This window comes from Giraffa tippelskirchi, chromosome 1 (assembly GCF_054371585.1).
Source record: "Giraffa tippelskirchi isolate mGirTip1 chromosome 1, T2T-mGirTip1v1.2.pri, whole genome shotgun sequence".
NCBI lineage: Eukaryota > Metazoa > Chordata > Mammalia > Artiodactyla > Giraffidae > Giraffa > Giraffa tippelskirchi.
The window spans coordinates 84,284,759-84,307,301 of NC_137275.1; the positions used below are offsets into that span (position 1 = coordinate 84,284,759).

The following is a 22,543-nucleotide window of genomic DNA, read 5'->3' on the forward strand; positions in this document are numbered from 1 at the left end:
CTGCTTCTGGCCTTTGTTTTGGAATCTGTTATTTTTGTTGCCACCTCCTGATCGCTGTCCTCTGAAGCTTCTACTTCTTTCCGCTGTCCCCTGAAGCTTCTACTTCTTCCCGCTGTCCCCTGACACCTCAGTTGCCCTTGCGCTGTCCCCTGAAGCCTCGATTGCTTCCTGCTGTCCTCGGAAGTTGTGATATCCTTCCCGTGGACCTTCTAGCTCCGGTTGCTCCGTGGCCACAGAAAGCTGCCAGCGCTGTGAATCGTGCCACTTTTCCTGTACTTCTGTTACTGATGCAGTAGGAATATCAAAGCAAACACCCTGCTTTCCTTTGAGAAAGATCATTCCCTTCACTTTGGAATCAATATCCTCACCCAGCTGCTCTTTAAGTTCTTTCCAAGCATAACTAATGTTTGGCATTTCAATTGAGCACCACAAAAGCACGGTCACAAAGCCTGCTTCTGAGTTGATCGAGGAGCGCTGGTCTATCAACGTGGCACCGGAAATGTGCGCCAGGGCTGCTGCCAGGGCTTCCACAGCTCCGTTCTCCTTGAAGTGACCAATCGCAGTGGAAGACACAGAGCCAAGAACCTGATAGCATCTTTGCTAGAAGCTTTTATCATCTCTGTTGCAGAAGGAACACCTCTTCATTTAAATTTAATTCCCGCTTTTTGCTCCACTTGGGCTAACTGGTATTCTTCTTTGTGCTGGTAAAAGCAGATGCAAACCCCAGTCCTCCCAGCTCTACCTGTTCACCCAGAACGATGAATGTAGGATTCAACATCCTTTGGTGGAGAACTTGGAACAACCAGAGCAGCCTCGGGGATGTCTAACCCACGTGCAGCAACATTGGCTGCAACCAAAACTCCAAAATCACCATTTCTAAAACCTTTCAGGGCGATTTCCCTTTGCTTCTATGGAATGTCTCCATGTAATGACTGGGCATCCTGTCTCACAGCCACATTCTGTGACAACTCCTGGGCTTCTTTCTTCGTTTCACAAAATATGATAGTGCGTCCTTAAAAACCTCTGTACACTCGGATCACGTCTCCAATAACTGCTGCCCTCTGAGTCTAGTGGCACTTGATAGCTAGATGCTCAACAGTTATTGCCGTTTTCTGTGTCTTTTTACCAATCAGGTCCACTTATTCATATGTAGATTTCATGTATTTCTTAGCAACGTTATACACCCAATAGGGGCAAGTTGCAGAAAAAAGCGAAGTTTGGGGATTGTCTTCCGAATCTTTCTTGTATGCCACACATAAAATCTCTTCTACTTGATCAGCAAAGCCCATATCCAACATCTGATAAATTTCATCCAGGACAACATGCTTAAGTTTGGTGAGATCGAGCTTGCCATTCTGCAGATGGTCTTTGATACGACCTGGTGTCCCAACCAGGATATCGATCCCATTCCACGTGTGTTCAATTTGTCCCACAAAGGGAGTTCCACCATAGAAACAAGCCACTGCCAGCTTTTCTATGATGTCACTGAAGTCTCTTCTTACTTGATTTGCCAACTCCCTTGTGGGTGCAAGAACCAGTACCTGAGGGGCACAGCCTCTCTTCCAGTCTTGCAGTTCTCCAGGAAGTTGCTCAACCAAAGGGATAGCAAAGGAGAATGTCTTTCCAGTTGCTGTCTGCGCCTGTGTAATCAAATCCTTCCCACTATAGACATGGTGAAACGTCTTTGCTTGTATAGGAAACAGGAAGGTCAACCCACAGGCTTTGAGGACTTTAATAGTTTCTTCAGATACGGGAAAATTAGAGAAAGCTCTTTCTTTTTCCTCCACAGTCATTTCCTGCCCTAACTCACTGTTTTCTTAACTGGCAGCTTCCTTGGAGTTGGAGTCAGGTCCAGAATCAGGGTATCCATTCCTGAGGTTGGGGCTTTTCTCTCGAATTTCTCCATTTATTTCTTGTGGACCAACAAACTTAATACACACTTATTTCACCCAGCAATTTCACTTCTGTGTAGTCAAGGGAAGGAAATAATGTTTATACAAAGACAATTATCACATCATAGTTTAAAATAGTGAAAAATTAGAAATAATCTAAATACCTGAAAAGAGGGAATTGGTTTTATCAATTATTATGCTATCTATAGACTTAGACACTTTCATTAACAATCATTCTACAGATGAATACTTGTTGACATGAAAAAATATTCAACCTACCTCTAAAGCTAAAATATATGTGAGATATGACAGTATTGGGCTTCTCAAAGGAAATCAACCCTGAATATTTATTGGAAGGACTGATGCTGGAGCTGAAGCTTTGGCACCTGATGTGAAGAACCGACTCATTGGAAAAGATGCTAAGGCTGGGAAAGACTGAGGGCAGGAGGAGAAATGGATGACAGGGGATGAGATGGTTGGATGGCCTAACTCAATTGACACGAGTTTAAGCAAACTCAGGGAGATAGTAAAGGACAGGGAAGCCTGGAGTGCTGCAGTCCATGGCGTTGCAAAGAGTTGGACTTGACTGAGTGACTGAACAGCTAAGGTGGCTCAGTGGGTAATGAATCTGCCAGCAATGCGGGAAACACAGGAGATGTGGGTTGTGATCCCTGGGTCAGGAAGATCCCCTGGAGGAAGGCACAGTAACCCACTCTGGTATTCTTGGCCTAGAGAATCTCATGGACAGAGGTGCTGGTGGGTTACAGTCGTAGAGGTGCACAGAGTCAGACACAATTGAAGCAACTGATCATCATGTAGCACAAGACAGTATTAGCTGCATCCTTCTGTATGTTTTGAAACATGCACAACAAAGTTTTCTCTGAGAGTAAAAGTATGCTTTTCTTTTTCCTTCTTTTGCTATTATTTTCTGAATTTCTGTCTACACTGGGCATATAACACATATCAGAAAGAAAAGATAATTTTTAGATAATAATTTAAAAAGAACAGGGACTTCTCCGATGGTCCAGTGGTTAAAATGCCACACTTCCCCTGCAGGGGGCACAGGTTTGATCTCTGGTCAGGGAATTAAGATTCCCACATGCAGTGCAGCCAAAAAAAAAAAAGAAGATGAAAGAAAATTTTTTCTTGAACTAAATAAAAATGAAAATACAATATATCAACTTTAAAAAATTATAGGAAAAAAAAAAAGCAAAGTAACCCAAATCTAGGCCTATGAACCAATAGTCAGAAGTATACTGCTGCTGCTGCTAAGTTGCTTTAGTCTTGTCCGACTCTGTGTGACCCCATAGACGGCAGCCCACCAGGCTCCTCTGTCTCTGGGATTCTCCAGGCAAGAATACTGGAGTGGGTTGCCATTTCCTTCTCCAATGCATGCATGCATGCTAAGTCGCTTCAGTCGTGTCCGACTCTGTGCGACCCTGTGGACAGCAGCCCTCCGGGCTCCTCTGTCCACAGGATTCTCCAAGCAAGAATACTGGAGTGGGTTGCCATTTCCTTCTCCCCAGAAGTACACTAGTGCTCCCATAATTATTTTGTACTCTAAATTGTAAACAGCTTTGAAATCAAAGTTCAATCCTTGAGCTGACTACAGCGCCCTGCTCTGGCCTCTGAGCTTCATTACCTGTGGCCCCTTTCAAGGAGGGTGTGGGCAACTTTCCCATGTGCCAGGCAGCAAGTGCTGGCCTAGAAGGAGAGCTTAGGTCTTCCACAATCAAGGAAAGGAGATGCCTGAAGACACTCACACAGTAATGATAGATTGCAGTACCTTCAGTTTTTGTATGTTAGAAGTTGCATGTGTAAATTGTATGCCTGCCATGCTATTTATAGGTGTTCTAATCAGAACCTTCCATCTTGCAGCAACTGAGGAATCACTAAGGAGTCAGTTAATTAATAGAAGTTGCATAGCCGGCTACAAGAAAGATGCCAAAGGAGAAACCAAATCAACAAAGAAGTGTTTATTCCTTGTAAGGAAACTGTGGTCCCCAAATTCAAGATATACATCAACTTAGAGGAGATGTCTAAGGCAAGAAAGCAGGAAAACATTCCATTCTTCCCCTCCCATTTGGAAGTGTGTTTTCAAATTTTCCTAATAGATATTATTTTTCATGAGTAACTTCATCTGATAGACAATGAGCATATTCTTCTTTGTTGGTTAGGGTCAGGAGGTTGTAACTTCTTATTGTATCATCTTGGTGGAAAGGACTCTCTGAAGCCACTTGCAACCATACGTTGTTGTTAAGACCTAGAGTTGTGGGGCACAGGAGAACAATGGACAAAGAATAAACACAGGATGTGTTCTTCACTCCGCATTGTTTAGTGTTCAAATAGCACACTGAGTAGTAACGGCTGGTGCCACAGTGACAGGCATTCACACGTGTGCTGCGCCCTATTTTCAGGTCTATGAGAAATAGCAACCAAAGTCTAGACCTGGGTACCTTCTCTTTGCTTGGTTTTAAGGAGAGCTGAAACTGAGTCCTGTGGAGTGTCGTATGAAACTCTTGAAATCAGGGTTAAACCTTTCCAGCATGCATGGTGAAAAAAATTATAATCACAATAACAACTTCAATGTGTTAAATGAGGCAGCATATTTTTAAAATAAAGATCAGAGGTTTGGGATTAGACTTAGTTCAAATACTTGTTTGTATCTTATTAGAGGTGTAGCCTTCCCCTCAGCGAGTTTCAAGCTCTTCGCTATGAAATTGGAATAAAATCATGTATCAAAAAATTCATAAGTTTCATAGAGCCTTATGCTGCATTTTCAAACACACTCTCTCATTTGATCTTTGCAATTATCCCAAAAAGAAGATGTTACTAACCCTAATTTATAGTTGAAGAACCTGAAGCTCAGAAATTGAAATGTTAACAGCTTATACAACTCAATAACAAAACAACAAACAACCCAACAAAAATTGGGCAGAAGACCTAAATAGACATTTCTCCAAACAAGACATACAGATGACAAACAGACCCATGGAAAGATGCTCAACATCAATAATTATTAGAGAAATATAAATCAAAACTACAATGAGATACCACCTCACACCAGTCAGAATTCAGTTTCAGTTCAATTTCAGTTCAGTCTCTCAGTCGTGTCCGACTCTTTGCGACCCCATGAACCGCAGCACGCCAGGCCTCTCTGTCCATCACCAACTCCCGGAGTCCACCCAAACCTCTGTCCATCGAATCGGTGATGCCATCCAACCATCTCATCCTCTGTTGTCCCCTTACTTCTCCTGCCCTCAATCTTTCCCAGCATCAGGGTCTTTTCAAATGAGTCAGCTCTTCACATCAGGTGGCCAAAGTATTGGAGTTTCAGCTTCAACATCAGTCCTTCGAATGAACACCCAGGACTGATCTCCTTGCAGTCCAAGGGACTCTCAAGAGTCTTCTCCAGCACCACAGTTCAAAAGGATCAATTCTTCGGTGCTCAGCTTTCTTTATAGTCCAGCTCTCACATCCATACCTGACCACTGGAAAAACCATAGCCTTGACTAGACGGACCTTTGTTGGCAAAGTAATGTCTCTGCTTGTTAATATGCAGTTGGTCATAACTTTCCTTTCAAGGAGTAAGCATAATGGTCATCATCAAAATGTCTGCAAATAACAAATACTAGAGAGGGTGTGAAGTAAAACAAATCCTCCTATATTGTTGGTGAGAATATAAATTGGCACAGCCACTATGGAGAACAGTATGAAGGTTCCTTAAAAAAAAACTAAAAATAGAAATACCATATGATCCAACAAATGGAAGGGAAAAAAGTGGAAGCAGTGACAGATTTTATTTTCTTGGGGTCCAAAGTCATTGCAGTCAGTGACTGCAGCTATGAAATTAAAGATGCTTGTTCCTTGGAAGTAAAGCTATGGCAAACCTAGACAGGGTATTAAAAAGCAGAGACATCACTTTACTGACAAAGGTCTGCTTAGTCAAAGCTATCATTTTTTCCAGCAGTCATGTACAGATGTGAGAGTTGGATCATAAAGAAAGTTGAACACTAAAGAATTGATGCTTCTGAACTGTGTTGCTGGAGAAGACTCTTGAGAATCCCTTGGACTGCAAGGAGATCAAACCAGTCAATCCTAAAGGAAATCAGTCCAGATTTCTGGAAATATTCATTGGAAGGACTGGTGCTGAAGCTGAAGTTCCAATACTTTGTCCACTTGATGCGAAGAGCCAACTCTTTGGAAAAGACTCTGGTGCTGGGAAAGACTGTGGACAGGAGGAGAAGCGGGCAACAAAGGATGAGATGGTTGAATGGCATCATTGATTCAATGGATGTGAGTTTGAGCAAACTCTGGGAGATAATGAAGGACAGGGAAGCCTGGTGTGCTGCAATCCATAGGATCACAAAGAGTAGGACATGACTGAGCAACTGAACAACAGCAACATGATCCAGCAATCCCACTCCTAGCCTCATATCTTGAGAAAACTATACTTCAAAAAGATATATGCACCCCTGTGTTCATAGCAGCACTATTTACAATAGCCAAGACACGGGAACAACCTAAATGTCTATCTATAGAGGAATGGATAAAGAAGATGTGGAACATAAATACAATGGAATACTACTCAACCATAAAAAAGAATGAATGAAATAATGCCGTTTGCAGCAACATGTATGGATGTAGAGATTATCACACTGAGTAAGTAAGAAAGAGAAAGACAAATATATATCACTTATATATGTAATCTAAAATATGACAATATGACACAAATGAACTTATCTGTAAAACCAGAAACAGACTCTCAGACAGAGAACAGAGTTGTGGCTGCCAAGGGGGTAGGGGGCGGGGAGTGGAGGAGGGATGGAGTGGGAGTTTGGGATTAGTAGATGCAAACTAGTGTATGTAGAATAAATAAACAGCAGGCTCCTACTGTATAGTACAGGTACCAACATTCAATATCCTATAATATACCATAATGGAAAAGAATATATAATATATATGTATTATATAGACAACTGAATCACCTTGCTGTACAGCAGAAATTAATATAACACTATAAATCAACTATACTTCAGCAAAAAAAAAAGAATTTAAAAAGGGAAATTGAAATGTCTTGTTCTAAATCACACAGGATGAGGACATCTATCTTCTGACTCATTGTCCTATGCTCTTTCCACAAAACACACAAAATATGTTCTAACCAACTGGCAATAAGGAAAATGAGTTGAAAGAAAGAGGAGCTAGCTGGCTCTAGATAAGGCTTCTCTCTGCTTGACCCCAGAAGCCAGTGAGCTGGGGCTGCGCTGAGAAAGCAGCACGTGACCATGAAGATGGCCCTTTGCTTACAGAAGTGAACTCAAATCTAAACTGGCCTAGTCAATTTGATTCTACCTACAGGAAGAGGATTTTACACATTAGCACTCCTAAAATTGTATGAGTGGAAGATGGTCTCAATTAACTTGTATTGCAAAAACTGATTATAACATAAGACCAAGTTTTCAGCCTGAGCCGCCATAAAAGCTCAACAAAATAAGAGCTAATTCCACAAAGCTAACTTTGCCTTTTGCACTTATGGTTAGTTTCATGATTCTAGTCTGGATCATTAGCTCATTTTATTACCTGTGGGGTCTTTCGGTCTCCACTGGGTCCTCTCTCTGCCAAATTCTGCCTGGTATTATAATTCAGGAGCTTTGAGAAACATGAAATTTATGGTCTGGGATTTTTCTAGTTGTATAATGCAAAGCTCTTAACTTCATTTTAAAAAACTGCTTCAAAATAACTTTGGAGGGTAAATTTTGTCATGTGAGGTCACATTAATGATGAATTCTTCATAGGGTCAAATGTCTATACCTATGGTCTAAAACGTCCCTTCTAGATACAATTCTGTTGATAGTATAATTAAAAGCTTAAACTCTAAAGTAAGAGAGAACTGGGTTCTAAACTCAGTTCTACTGTAGGATCTCAGATGAATTATTTACATATCCTCTGTTTCCTCATCTGTAAAATAATGACAAGGATTGCATTTACCTCATAGAATCATTAGGAGGCATTTGAATGAAATAATGTTTGCAACATGCTTAGTAACTCCTGGAAAACAGTCATCATTCAAGAACCTTACTGCTATCATTATTCATCAAATGTTTATTCCCTGGTGTCTCAGTGGTAAAGAATCTGCCTGCCAATGCAAGAGATGTAGGTTCAAACCCAGGGTCAGAAAGATCCCCCAGAGAACAACCCACTCCAGTACTCTTGCCTGGGAAATCCCATGGACAGAGGAGCCTCGAGGACTATGGTCCATGGGATCTTAAAGAGTTGGACATCACTTGGTGACTAAAAAATAAACAATAAACAATATCTGGCAAATACTGTAGCAGCAGAAGGTGGTTCTACTCAGGAGGCCAAGGTGACCAGTGCCTGGTGCATAGCAATTGCTGAAGCAGCAGTTAGCTTCTGATAGTAGCAAAACAAGTCAAGGGGGGTCACTACGGAAGACTCCAACTCTGAGCAAGCGGCCACCTAGAAAAGTCACCTGATCAGGAGCAATATCCTTAAATTATAAAAAGTATCAACAATTGAATTTCAAAAAGGCAACAAACCAAAAGAAAATTCACAGAAAGAAATACAAATATTGAGAAAAAGAATACATAAAGATGATTTGAAAACAAGATTCCTATGGTTTATACTTTCTGTAGATACATATTACTACAATAATTACTATTTTTGTGTTAAAAAAATCTCCATAGAACTAAGGTTTAAAATATCTATAAATGAAGCATTCAGTCTCCTCCTCTACATTTCTCCAGTTATAAGCACATATTGGAATTTCGTCATGATTTGGCTGCAAAGAAAAGGCCTATTGTGGTTATCTCAAAGAGTAAGGCTTGGCAGAGCATTCTGTAGGTAAAGAGAACATTAAATCATCATTGTTAAACAAGGAAGAGAAAGAAAAGAAGGTTTGAATTTCAAGAACGGGATTATAAATTAAATCAGACTCAGAATAGGTTTGGGGCCGTGTTTCTTTCACATTTTTCGGTCCTCTTTGTCTCCAATAGTTCATTCTTTTATGATGGGCTCCCTTCCTGGGAAGTTTCCTGATTCAGAATCCTGGATATTAGTCTTTCCCTTGCATTTTCAGGTCAAATCACCAAGTTCTGGGCCCTCTCTCTTAAATAAATCTCTAACTCAGTGTCCTCCTTTCCAAAGCCACCACGACTACCTTCACTGAGATCCATGGATTCTGGGGATAACTTCCTACTCAGTCTCTAAGCATCTGAGTCAAAACATACTGGATTTTTATTACCAAAAGATATCATTGACATGTATTTCATGATTCCTTGGCTTACACTTTAATCATATTTATGTTGTTTAACATTATTTTTTCATGAGTTCTTTTTAAAGACGACTACTATAATCAGGGGAAAATGATGTTTTAAATCTGATAAATCAAGGTTAATCTGTAAAAGGGTATCAAAGTCATCAAACCAGGAATGAGTTTGACATTATTAAATATACTATATCTCTATCATAAGAGTTCTGAAAGAACTGATAGAAATTTAATCAAGGATTTTCTGTACAGTTTGGAGTAAAAATAAAGGATCACGTTGTGCTCAAGTAGCCTCTCCCCCACAGATAGGTGGACCATATTTCCTAAGTGGTTGAGGACAATTCTATTTCATGCCTGTTGTCCTAGAATAATCATTATTTATCCAGCTTGGGGAATAAATTTTATCATCACTATATCTAGAATGGACACTATATCTAGAATGGATATGTCATACAGTATGTTTCCCCCTTTTTTCTTGTAAAAGGATTCCCTTACTTGGGAAGTACCCATCATATGGGATTCCAGGAAGGCTGAACCCCACACGGTAACTCTCCCAACCTTTATCCTCCATAAGTAGACACAGGCCTGCAGCATGGCCAGTCGGAATAATCCCTATCTTGGACCACAGTTTAGGAATAAGCATATAAACCAAGCTATCCGCCAGAATCCTTTCTGAAACAGTTTTACAGGCACTTCCTGGAAAAATTCTTCTTTATCTGGGTTTGTTCAAGTGGTTGGATATTAGCATTGGGGTTCCAGGGACTTCTTAGCCTACCAGGCAGAGAAAGATTGTCTCAAAGTGAGAGCGCCACAATGACATCACTGACTATGCCTCAAGTCAGCCACTTACCAGTCTCCCCAGTTCAGTAAGACATGACATTTTGGGGCTTCCTTGGTGGTCTAGTGGTTAAGAATCCACCTGCCAATACAGGGCACACGGGTCCAATTCCTGGTCCAGGGAGATCTCACCTACCCTGGGGCAATTAAGCCCATGCACCACAACTACTGAGCCAGGGCTCGAGAGCCTCTGAGCTGCAACTACTGAGCCCAGCGCCACAACTACTTAAGTCCAGGCACCTAGAGCCTGTGCTCTGCAACAAGAGAAGCCAGCACAATGAGAGGTCTGGGAACCACAACAGAGTGGCCCCCATTCACCACAACTAGAGAAAGCCCACGTGCAGCAACAAAGACCTAGCACAACCAAAAACTAATACATAAATAAATCTTAAAAAAGAGATGTGACTTTTTAATAACCAGTTTAAATGGTTCTAATTAATAGAACTATTAATTAGCCCAGCCCTCCTTCCAGTGTATAACATGAACCCCCAAATGAAACTGAACACCATATGGAATCCCATAAAGGCAGAGGTTTCCCGTTCTTGAGATTTCTCTAACGGAAAAGAGAACACATATTAGTTAAAGCACTTAATAATACTTATTAACTAAATGTAAATCATTGTTACAGTTATAACCACAAGGGAGTAACCAGTGAATTTGAGGTGCTGCTCTTGCAAACTACAAGGGAAGTCTCAGAGGAAGAGCAGTATGCTCGTTGCATCTTAATGACTCTTTCTGAGATAAGAACCTGCTGGAAGCATATGACTCCTGGTTACATGTGGCTTATCTGCCAGATGCTGTCTAATTTGCACCCTCTTTCTGACCCCACCCTCAAGTCTCCAGAGATTCAGGAGCTGGTGTGAAAAGAGGTTCTGCAAAGAGGTGAGATGGCTATTTTTGCACATCACTTGGTAAATTTTAAGAGCTGAAAATGTAATTAATTTTAGGCTACCTCAAAATATCCCCGAGTCAAAACACCTGCATCAAAGAAGCAACTTCAAAGTGCCAGGTATCGACTGCCTCTTTCCGTCTGGTCTTGCCCCCTTAATTTAGTTTCCATCCAGACTCTGGAGGGAATTTTATAAGATGAAAACCTGATCTAATCATGACCTTATTTAAGGTCCCTCTGGCTCCTGTTTTCCTTTCTCCCACTCTGTCCCCACGTGGATTCCCGGCTCCAGTTACGTCAAACTGTACGCAGGTCCCCGAATCCCCACGTGACTCATGACCCCATGACTGTGCAAACCCTCCCCTGCCTGAAGGCCCTTTTCTCCCATCCTGCCTGATGAACTCTTCATCTTGGGTCATCTCCTCTGAGAAAGACTCCTGGGTCTCTCCAGACAGGGCTAGTTAGGTGTTTCCTGCTCTGGGCTCCCTCAGCATTCTCTGCTGATTCTCTAATACCACACTTACTCCTTTAGTGGATGGACTTGTCTCCTATTTGTCTCTCTTTCTAGGCTGTGGATCCCTCAAGGGCGGAGGATATGTCTTTATTTTTGTCGCCTTTGAACTTGGCATAGTACATCGCATGGCAGTTGTTCAACAAATGTTTGTTGAATGAGTGAATTAATAAATGCATGTATCAATGAATAAATGGGGAATAAATTGAGCATAAGAAACCAACCATAATAGGATGATTACACTGGATGTCTCTTGCAGCTATACAATTTTTAATTTGTTCATGTGAAATGTGAAGTTGTTAAGTTTCCTGCCTTCCCCACAAGGGGAAGGAACATTTGTGCCGATATTTAGGGTTTGAGAATAAAGTTCTGTTCATCATTCATTAGTTGTACTTCAAGGACATGATATTTCATTTGCCAGAAGTTTAAGGACTCCACTTGATTTAGAAGTTTCCTGGATATGAAATCAGATAATACAAGAGATAATACATGTAAAGGACAGTGAATGGCACAAACAGGCATTAAAAATACTAATACTAACACTATTGTTATTGTCATCACCAGCATCAGGAACAGCAGCAGCCTTAAGGAATCGTGCTGTTGCATATAGCAGCAGAGCCCAGAGGTTAGAAAACACAGGGTTTGGAACTAACTGCTTGGGTTTATATCCTCCTTCCACCACCTACTTGACAATTGGCCTTTAAAAAGTAATCACTGAAGGATAGGGGGAGGGGATAGTTAGGGAGTTTGGGATGGACATGTACACATGGCTATGTTTAAGACAGTAACATGGAAACATACATTACCATATGTAAAATAGATAGCCAATGGGACTTTGCTGTATGACTCAGGGAGGTCAAACCAGGGCTCCATAACAACCTAGAGGGCTGGGAGGGAGGTTCAAGTTGGAGGGGACAGGGGTAAACCTATGGCTGATTCATGTTGATGTTTAGTAGAAACCAATGTAATACTGTAAAGCAATTATTCTTCAATTAAAAATAAATACATAAATAAAAATAAATAAATAAAATGGATAACCAGCAAGGACTCTGCTCAATGTTATGCTGCAGTCTGGAGGGGAAGGGAGATTCAGGGAAAATGGATACATGTATAAATATGGGTCAGTGCCTCTGCTGCTCACTGAAACTATCACAACATTGTTAATGGGCTATACACCAATACAAAATAAAAAAGTTTGAAAAAAACCAGTAATCACATGTCTGTTTGGTGCCAAGGGGGCGGGGGGGGAAGGAATGGACTGGGAGTTCGGGGTTAGCAGATGCAATCTATTATATATGAAATTGATAAACAACAAGGTCCTACTGAACAGCACAGGGAACTATATTCAATATCCTATGATAAACAGGGAATGGAGAAGAATATGAAAATGGAAATATATGTACAACTGAATCACTTTGCTGTACAGCAGAAATTAACCCAACTTTGTAAGTCAACTATTCTTCAGTAAGGGGGATTCTGGAGGGGGAAAACATGTACACCCATGGTGGATTCATGTCAATGTATGGCAAAACAAATACAATATTGTAAAGTTTAAAAATAGAAAATAAACTAATTTAAAAAACACAACAAAATAAATAAATAAAATACAAAAATTAAATTAAAGATATCTTAATGGTTTCTGAGTCTGAGTTGCCTAATCTATAAAATGAAGATATATGCATTTAACAAGCATTGATAGATTGATTTTTCTGTGCCAAGAATTTTTCTAGGTGCCTGGGATCCACAGCAAATAAAACGAATAACCCTGATCACATGAGGTTTACACTCTCAAAATAAAATCTATCAGAATAAATGAAATGTATCATAAATTAAATTTTTATGGTGATAAGTGCCATGACTGAAAGAAAAGCCAGGATGTGGATGGGGAGAGGGACAGGATTGCATTTTAAACAGAGTGGCCACAAAAGGGGACAGTTGTGTGAATATGAAAGTGGAAAGAGAGAGAGAACAGGGCCAAAGTGGGAGTGTGGGGACAGCAAGGAGGCGAGCATGGCCAAGTCAGGGGTCGGGGTGGAAAGCACTAGCATGATGTCAGACATCAGGGATGGACCTCGGAGGCCTGTTGTAAGGACTTTGACTTTTCTCTGAGTGGAATCCCATTGGAGGGTTTTGAGCAAAGGTGTGACTTGACTTATAGGGTTACACGGACAATTGTTCTGAAAATGAGAAGGGTGGAAGCTAGGAGGCCATGGTAATAATTCAGAGTAGGTGGTAAAAGGGAACTTCATGGCCTGTAATTGGGATATTTTCCTTTCATCGCACAGAAAATGGTTACAGTTACTTATTATACCAGAACTGCAGCTTCTGGGAAATTATTGTACTCCAGTATACAAACCTATGATGCCTACGATGTGAGTGGCAAGTCTTTACTTGTGCAGTATGCAACCTGCAGAACTACATGTGTTGAGGGAGAGAGAAAGAATATTAAAGATGACTGCAAGTTTGGGTTTGAGCAACGGGAAAGATGAAATTTCCAAGAATTAGTAAGAGTGAGTGGTGACTCAGTGGTAAAAAATCCTCCTGTCAATGCAGGAGACATGGGTTCGATCCCTGGGTCGGGAAGGTCCCCTGGAGAAGGAAATGGCAACCCACTCCAGCATTCTTGCCTGGGAAATCCCATAGACAGAGGAGCCTAGTGGGCAACAGTCCACGGGATCACAAAAGAGTCGGGCACGACTTAGGGACTAAACAACAATGAGGAAAATTTGTGGTGGCGGAGGCAGGAGATTCATTTTGAGCGTGTTGAATTTTAGAAGTGTGAGGCTGAGGATAATAACAGAACTTGTCTCTCAGGATTATTGTGAAGATTAGTTGGTATGTGTAAGCATCAAAAGCTATCAGTAGTTGTTCAATAAACACTAAATCTTGGACTTCCCTGGTGGTCCAGTAGTCTAAAATCCACTTGCCAGTGTAGAGGACACGGGTTTGATTCCTGGTATTCCATATGCCACCACAACTACTAAGCCCACGCACCTAGAGCCTGTGCTCCACAAGACAAGCCACCATACAGAGAAGCCTGTGCACTGCAGTGACGAGTAGCCGCCACCTGCCACAACTAGAGTAAACCCACGCACAGCAACAACGGTTCAGTATAGCCAAAAATGAAATTAATTAATTAATATAAATAAATAAATGCCGGATTCTATCATTGTCAGGTAATTTGAATTTTCAATGTACAAATTTAGACTGTAAACAAATAAAAATAAATTTAAACTGTACATATATATACTATATATATATAAGATCATAGATGCATATATGTAGTCATAGAATCATCTTCTAAGTGGTTAGCATTCCAGGCTCACTATTCCAAAACATAATTCTAAAACTGCAAAAAAAAAAACTGCAATCCAGACTGATCTTCTATCATCAAATTAAAAATAATGAAGTTGTTATTTTACACACACACATCTGTCTGCCTTCTATCTATCTATCTTTGATGAAACATGTGAATGTGTATGTTTGGAGCTGGGGTGGCATTTGCTTTGCAAAGTCCTCTCTCCTCTTTCCCTGCTGCACACATGGGCTCTTTGTCCTGACCGAGTAATAATATACAAACAAGCAAGAAACCACTGAAGAATAAAATTGATTATCTTTCAGAATTCCTTTTCTGTCTCTCATCAGACCTGACAAAACAGGAATGCTCAAATTTAGGTTGTAAAAATGAAATTACACCTTGGTTTTTATTACCTGTGATACCACTGAAGCAGAATATTTTGATATGATTGTTTAAAAATTCCCCTCAGCATGTAACAAAACGTTTGTTACAATCAAATTTGGCAGGTTTCTCTCCCACTGACTTATTCTCTGGACCAGGCTAAGCTACACTAAGAAGATAGTTTTTGGTAAAGTTAAGTACTTTGAAGAATACTCTCTTTTGAAAAAGCAACAACAGCAAAACTCTGTAGAATTAAGTGGTGGCAATCTGGGGAGAGAAAGAAGTCAGAGATGCTAAATGATCTAACACAAAGACATCTTAGTAACAAATTGTGCTGGACATGGCTTAGGATTTACGCAGAGCTTGTGCTTAGAAGGCATCATTATCTCTCTCCAAGCTTCCACCAGGTTCTCTGTTTTGTACATTAATACTTTTTAAAGTTATTGAATAGTTAATATTTTAATGTACATTTACATATGCATATAGAAATATCCAGTTGGGGGATACTTTCTGTTTTATATAAACGTCATGTATTTTTGTCAACTTATTTAAAATTTTTATAATGATGTGTTCATATATGAGAATAAGTGCTTATAAATATAAACAGCATAAATAATAAAGGAATGAATACCTGGGGTGCTCAACTTAAGAAAGTTAAAAGACTTCAATGTGCCCAGGTCACTCCTTTATGGTCACACTGCCTTCTCTCTTCTGAAAGGTAATTATGGTCCTACTCTCCTAAAATTGCACTATTTGTTTCCTTACGTACCTTTAGTTTTATTACATATGTATGTAGCTATTCATTATTTATAGATGATAAAGTTTGAAAGGTTTTGACCTTTATATATAGGTAATTGTGCTGTAGTTATTTTTCTGGGACGTGCTTTTTCCATCAATGTCACTTTTTTATTTTTTAGGCAAAATAATTTTTGTTTAAAAAGATGGCTTTTTCCCATTTAAACATTTTTTTCTTTTCCTTCTCGAGCAACCTAATAACTTGTTAGACTGACACCTAACAAACAAAGCCCAAAGTGGCTCACCGATCTCTTCTTGGTAGCCTCAACACCACTCCTGCGACTCGGCATTCACACATGCACACTGAGTTTACTCAAAACTAGTCTTTGCTGCGTCTTCCTGTTCTTCCAGGATGGGGGTCAGAGCCAGGGGTCCGTGCGATGTGGTCTGCAATCCAGAGGAACCCCCTGCCTGCAGCACCGCCCCCCCACCAATCAAGCCTTCTGTCGTTTGTTTATTTTTTTTCTTGCTGACACCCGTTTAAGACTGGCCGAAGGGGTAAGGCCCGTGGAGCCCCTTACTGTGAGTCACTACTGATAAGCTGTCTGCGGGACTGCTGGGGGACACATTTACAGAGTTCTGTGAGGGTCTAGTCTCGTCTTGCTCGGTTTGATCAGGAGCAGGAGCCCATGTGTTTTTGCTGATGGAGTCGAACTCGGAACCCCCAGGGTCTTTTAAGTTGTTTTTATCTGATTGTCGGTTCTTTTGGGGAAAGGCAAACGGGTTGAAGTTTCCTTCTACCTTGAGATGTGGCTGTGTGTTGAACTCCGTTTCAAAAGATGACAGCTGCTGCGTGACTCCTAAAAGTCCACCCACTTCCACACTGAGAATGACCCAGATGACATCTCCATAGTAGAGTCCTGTAGCGGTGCACATCCGCCACTGCCCCTGATACATCCCCGCTCGGCTGGGGCTGCGCATCTGGACGCTGACGTCCGCGACCTCCTGGGGCTCTAGCGGTCTCACCATCACCGTGTTCACATGTCCAAACTGGTCTCCCCCGACATACTTAAGACAGACCCCCGGAGGCCAGGCCTCTGCCCCAGAATTTTGGATCCGCCACGTTTTTATAAACTGAGTATCAGGAGGTATCGACTCCCCTTCTCCTATGGTGACATCTTCAACAAAGGACATGGAGGGTACACTGATGTTTGGGCTCTCAAAGTCATAATATGCGCCAATTGCTGCTTGTAGGTTCCAGTTGGACATGTCCAGGAAGAAGGCGCAGCCGGCCGGGTTGAGCTGGAAGCCGAGCAACCACTGAAACTCGGAGATGAGCACGTCCTTGTCCGTGGTGCCCAGGCAGCTGAACTTCTGCATCAGCTCGGGGTCCAGGTCCACGTCCATACCCTCCATGGCTGGGGCCGGACACTCGCTTCCCCGCCTCCTCACAACCAAGCAGCCGCCGCGCCGCCGGGCCCGGGGACCGGGAGGGGGCCCGCTGCTAGCTGGCGCCGCGAGCCCGCTCCGCTGAGGTTGGCCCGGGCCTCTCACCGCCTCATTGGGGTAAACTCTCTCAGCCGCTCACTGGCTCTCGCGCTCCCCCCCATCCCCGCCCCACCCAACCCCGACCCCGCGCCGCCGCTGCCTCTCCAATGTCACTTTTATAAGATAAATCCACATTGAAATTTGTAGCCATTGTTCAATCATCTTTCTACTGTATAGTATTTCGTTGTGTGAATGGGTACAAAAATATTTTTTCTTTTTCTCCATTCACTGGACATTTTGGTGATGTGCAATCTTTTATAAACAGTGCTGCTGTGAATATTTTTCTCTCCCAGTGCCCATGTCCAGAAGTTTCTTGGACATATACCAAGGGTGGGCATATATCAAGAATATATACCACAGGTGGAATGAACATGTAATGTTTGTCAAGTATTCTCAGAGATGTGCAAAAATGTCAAGCTCTGATAATGTCAAGATGTGAAGCAAGCACAACTCTTTTAGTCCTGGCAAGAGTATAAGATGGTATGTTTGCGTGCTAAGTGGTTTCAGTGTGTCTGACTCTTTGTGACCCCATGGACTGTTGTCTGCCAGGCTCCTCTGTCCATGGGATTCTCCAGGCAAGAATACTGGAGTGGGTTGCCATGCCCTTCTCCAGGGGATCTTCCTGCTCCAGGGATCAAACCTATATCTCTTATGTCTCCTGCATTGGCAGGCATGTTCTTTACCACTAGCACCACCTGTTTAAGTGATATAAGATGGCATAACTGTTCTAAATGGCCGAGGCTTGGTGGAAATGAACACTCTGATTCATAAATCTCATGCAAATAATATTTTACTGCCACAAACTGAAAGGACAATTATAATAAGAAATCTCAAAGTACGTGAAGCTAGGGCTGTTCAGTGAGCATTCTGTTAGAACCCTTCTACTCCCTTATGTTTAGGCTGAGGGCAATGGCCATTGGTTTGTCCATGGTAAGGTCTCTGAGGACTTGAGAACTTCATGGTTAAGAAAAACTTCTTTTAGCAAGCCAAGTCACCTAGATCTAACATCCAGGTTCCAGGTACTACTTCTTACTACACTCCCAGTATCTTCTTGTCACTCACCTACATAATTGCAATACTATTTGTTGACAGTGATCAGACCATAGACGAGCAAAATCAGTTCCAAGCCTAGGAAAGATGGTGGGAAAAATATACCATCAGATTTACTGTAAAGAACAAATTCCTTTCAAAAGTGGCTACCAGACTTCCCTGGTGACTCAGCAGCAAAGAACCCGTCTGCCAATGCAAAGAATGTGGGTTCAATCCTTGGTCCAGGACGATCCCACATGCTGTGGAGCAACTAAGCCCCCTCAACACAACTACTGAAGCCCACCCACCTAGAGCCCATGCTCCACAACCAGAGACGTCACCACAGTGAGCAGCCTGGGGACTGTAACTAGAGAGCAGCCTGCATGCGGCAACCCAGCAGAGCCAAAAATAAAATATATTTTTTAAAATAGTGGTTACCTGTTTTAATATTATCACAGACTTAGTTTATAGAACATATGTTGCAGACATCTTCTCCAAGACTGTGGCTTGTCTCTTCACTTCCTTAATAGTATGTTTCACAAATTCAAAATAAAAGATTAATTGTGATTTTTCACAGAAATGCTGTTATAGTCTGAACAACCAATTCATTCTTATAACTTGCACTATGCTTTATCAGATGTGTCAGCTAACATTTAACACTACTATTCACTTTATTATTTTTCTCTATTGATTAAAAAAATGGACCAGAGATTTAAATTTCAGGACTTCTAAGATATAAAATAATGATAAAATAGCCCTGAATAGCCAAGAAAATCTTGAGGAAAAAAAAAAAAACAGCTGGAGGAATCATGTTCCCTGAGTTCAGACTATACAACAAACCTACAGTAATCAAGACAGTATGGTAACTGGCACAAAAATAGACATATGGATTAATGGAATAGGACAGAGAGCACAGAAATAAACCCATGCACTTATAGTCAATTAATCTATGACAAAGTTGGCAAGAATTTAACAGAGAAAAGACAGTCTCTTCAATAAATGGTGCTGGGAAAACTGGACAGCTACATATAAAAGAATGAAATTAGAACATTCTCTAACATCATACATAAAAAAAACTCAAAACAGATTAAAGACCTAAATGTAAGACTATAAAACTTCTATAAGAAAACATAGGCAAAACACTATTTGACATAAATTGTAGCAATATATTTCGGCTGTCTTCTAGAGCAAAGGAAATAAAATCAAAAATAAACAAATGGGATCGAATTAAACTTAAGAGCTTTTGTATAGCAAGAGAAATCATAAATAAGACAAAAAGACAACCTACTGAATGGGAGAAAATATTTACAAATAATGTGACTGATAAGGGATGTGTAACATATATAAATAGCTCATACACCTCAACATCAAAAAAAAGAAAAAGAAAAAAAAAAAGACCCAATTCAAAAATGAGCAGAAGACTTAAAAAGACATTTCTCCAAGAAGAAATGCAAATCAAAATCACAATGAGATATTACCTCACACCTGCCAGAATGGCTATCATCAAAAAGAACACTAATAACAGCTGTTGGTAAGGATGTGGAGAAAGGGGAACCCTCCCTCATACACTGTTGGTGGGAACATAAATTGGTATAATCACTGTGGAAAACAGTATGGAGTTTTCTCAAAAAAAAAAAAAATAGGACTACCATATGACTGAGCAATTCCATTCTTGGGTATATATCTGAAAAAACAAAAATACTAATTGAAAAAGATATATGTAGCCACAGTGTTCATAGCAGCATTATTTATAACTGCCAAAATATAGAAGCAACCTAAGTGTCCATCAGCAGATGAATGGATAAAGAAGATATGATATATGAATACACAATGGAATATTGCTCAGACATAAAAAAGTATGGAATTTTGCCATTTGCAACAACATGGATGGACTTGGGGAGTATTATGCTTAGTGAAATATGTTAAACAGAGAAAGACAAACACTGTATGATATCACTTATGTGTGGAATCTAAAAAACACAGCAAACCAGTCAACATAACAAAAAAAGAATAGACTCACAGATATAAAGAACAAACTTGTTCTTTCCTCTCCCAGTGGGGAGGGGCAATATAGGGGTAGGAGACTATGAGGTACAAACTATTAGGTACAAAATAAGCTATAAGAATATATTGTACAACATGGGAATATAGCCAATAATTTATAATAACTATAAATGGGGTATAACCTTTAAAAATTATGAATCACTATGTTATATACCTGTAACATATATAATGGTTGGATGGCATCACCAACTCGATGGACATGAGTTTGAGCAAACTCTGGGAGCTGGTGATGGACAGGGAAGCCTGGCGTGTTGCAGTCCATGGGGTCACAGAGTCGGACACGACTGAGCAACTGAACTGAACTTATATAATATTGTACATCAACTATATTTCAACTAAAAAATAATAAAATGATAAAACGTATCATAAATATAAGAATGTGCAGAAATGCTATAATTGTAAGTGGCATTCAGAAATTCAGTACAAATATGAATATTTATATGTTCTGCTTCAAGGTGATCTGTAAATGAGATAATTTCCTACATGGAGCCTTAAAATGCAAAAAAGAAATATATCATGATGAAAACATTAAACTGAAATTTATTGGCCTTATTATCCATTTATCCCTATTCCTTGATATAGTGTTTTGAAATTTTGTCAAATAGTTGTATGAAGCCAGAGAACTTCCATATAATTTTCAAATAAAGAAGAGAAACCTCTATAGTAGACTAAAAAAGATTTTCTAGCACAAGCCCTAAGTAATGCATTTTAGGAGCTTTATTCCTTATTGTAAAATTAGATCAGGCCAAGACAGTAAAGAATCTGCCTGCAATGCAGGTTTGACCCCTGGGTCTGGATGATCCTCTGAAGAAGGAAATGGCAACCCATTGTAGTATCTTTGCCTGGAGGATCCCATGGACAGAAGAGCCTGGAGGGCTAAAGTCCATGGGGTCACAAAGAGTTGTACACGACTGAGCAACTAGTACTTTCATGCTATTGTCAAGAAGTCTATAAAACTTCTGATAAAAATATAGTTCTTGAGAGGAAACAGAATGAGTTATTAGATAAAATTCCTTTATCACAGGGAGCAAGCTGAAGTCACATGGAAGCACCGTCGCATGTTCATAGTGTGTGTGTGTGTGTGTGTGTGTGTGTGAGTTCTTTTCAGTAGGTTGGAACCTCTGATACACTGAATACAAATCCGCACTTGGTACAGATGCTGTCTGTCTGTCTGTGAGGGAGAAGGGTTTGGTGGTATTTGTCCCACTTATTACTGAAATCCATGCTACTATAGAGACTTTTCATTAATTGAAAATTTCTATGTGAAAAGCGATATGGAGTGGGACCAGTGTTGACAGGTGGGGACATCCAGGAAGGGGTTAACAGAATTTGCTCCTGACTGCCTGACCCCACATGGCTGTACACATTCACTGGCATTCAATGCTAAGTGACTCTTGACCTTGATTTTGAGTTGAAGGAAATAATGGCAAGTAAAAATGAGATGAAATTATATCCACTAATGGTAAAACTGTTCAGCATGCTGTGAGGGGAAATATTAAGCAGTGACACACACACAAAAATCCACTTCTCCCCACTTTCATAGGAAAAAATACTCACAAGATCATAAACAGAAACATAATTTTACTCAAAAGTATTCATATGAGACCATATTAGAGACATTTCTATATTCATAACACGATTAATGCCAGGAAGGGCTAAGGAAACCATCTAATGTATTATCTGATCAGGGACACCTTTGAGAATGAAAGGAGGCCCTTTTAACAGTTTTATCAATGTTAAGATAATAGACTTAAATTGAAACCAACTCAGAGATATATATCATCTTAGTAAAGACTATTTGTAGGACTTCCTTGTTGGTACAGTGAGTAAGAATTCACCTGCCAAAGCAGGGGACACAGGTTCAATCCCTGGCCTGGGAAGATCCCACATGCCCTGGAGCAAGCAAACCTGAGCTCCAAAACTACTGAGCTCACAAACCACAATTGCTGAGCCTGTGCACGTAGAGCCCGTACCCTGCAACAAGAGAAGCCACCCCAAATTAGAAGACTGTACCCTGCAATGAAGAGTAGCCCCCATTCACCACAACTAGAGAAAGCCTGTGCACAGCAAT

The 22,543-nt window shown here is 40.6% G+C and overlaps 1 protein-coding gene and 1 pseudogene across 3 annotated transcripts; both read right to left on the reverse strand.

Moving 5' to 3' along the window:
- Positions 1 to 208: 208 nt before the first annotated feature.
- On the reverse strand, positions 209 to 9,751 carry LOC145515531 (nucleolar RNA helicase 2 pseudogene; annotated as a pseudogene). Its single transcript, XR_014060909.1, has 2 exons — positions 9,676 to 9,751; positions 209 to 1,816 (listed from the first exon to the last, which is right to left on the reverse strand). The product of XR_014060909.1 is annotated as a nucleolar RNA helicase 2 pseudogene (transcript).
- A 6,589-nt stretch (positions 9,752 to 16,340) lies between these two features.
- LOC145521276 (protein ILRUN-like) lies at positions 16,341 to 17,387 on the reverse strand. 2 transcript variants are annotated; one of them, XM_081529682.1, is made up of 2 exons: positions 16,937 to 17,268; positions 16,341 to 16,738 (listed from the first exon to the last, which is right to left on the reverse strand). In XM_081529682.1, the coding sequence occupies exons 1-2, from the start codon at positions 17,245 to 17,247 to the stop codon at positions 16,372 to 16,374; spliced, it is 678 nt and encodes a 225-aa protein (XP_081385808.1). In that variant the 5' UTR covers positions 17,248 to 17,268; the 3' UTR covers positions 16,341 to 16,371. The 2 variants fall into 2 exon arrangements, with proteins under 2 accessions (XP_081385808.1, XP_081385797.1); XM_081529671.1 differs by having other exon boundaries at positions 16,341 to 17,387.
- Positions 17,388 to 22,543: the final 5,156 nt, after the last annotated feature.

Excerpts from the sequence above, each read along its gene's own strand:
- LOC145521276 (XM_081529671.1), bottom strand. The coding sequence starts at position 17,247 with ATGGAGGGTATGGACGTGGACCTGGACCCCGAGCTGATGCAGAAGTTC.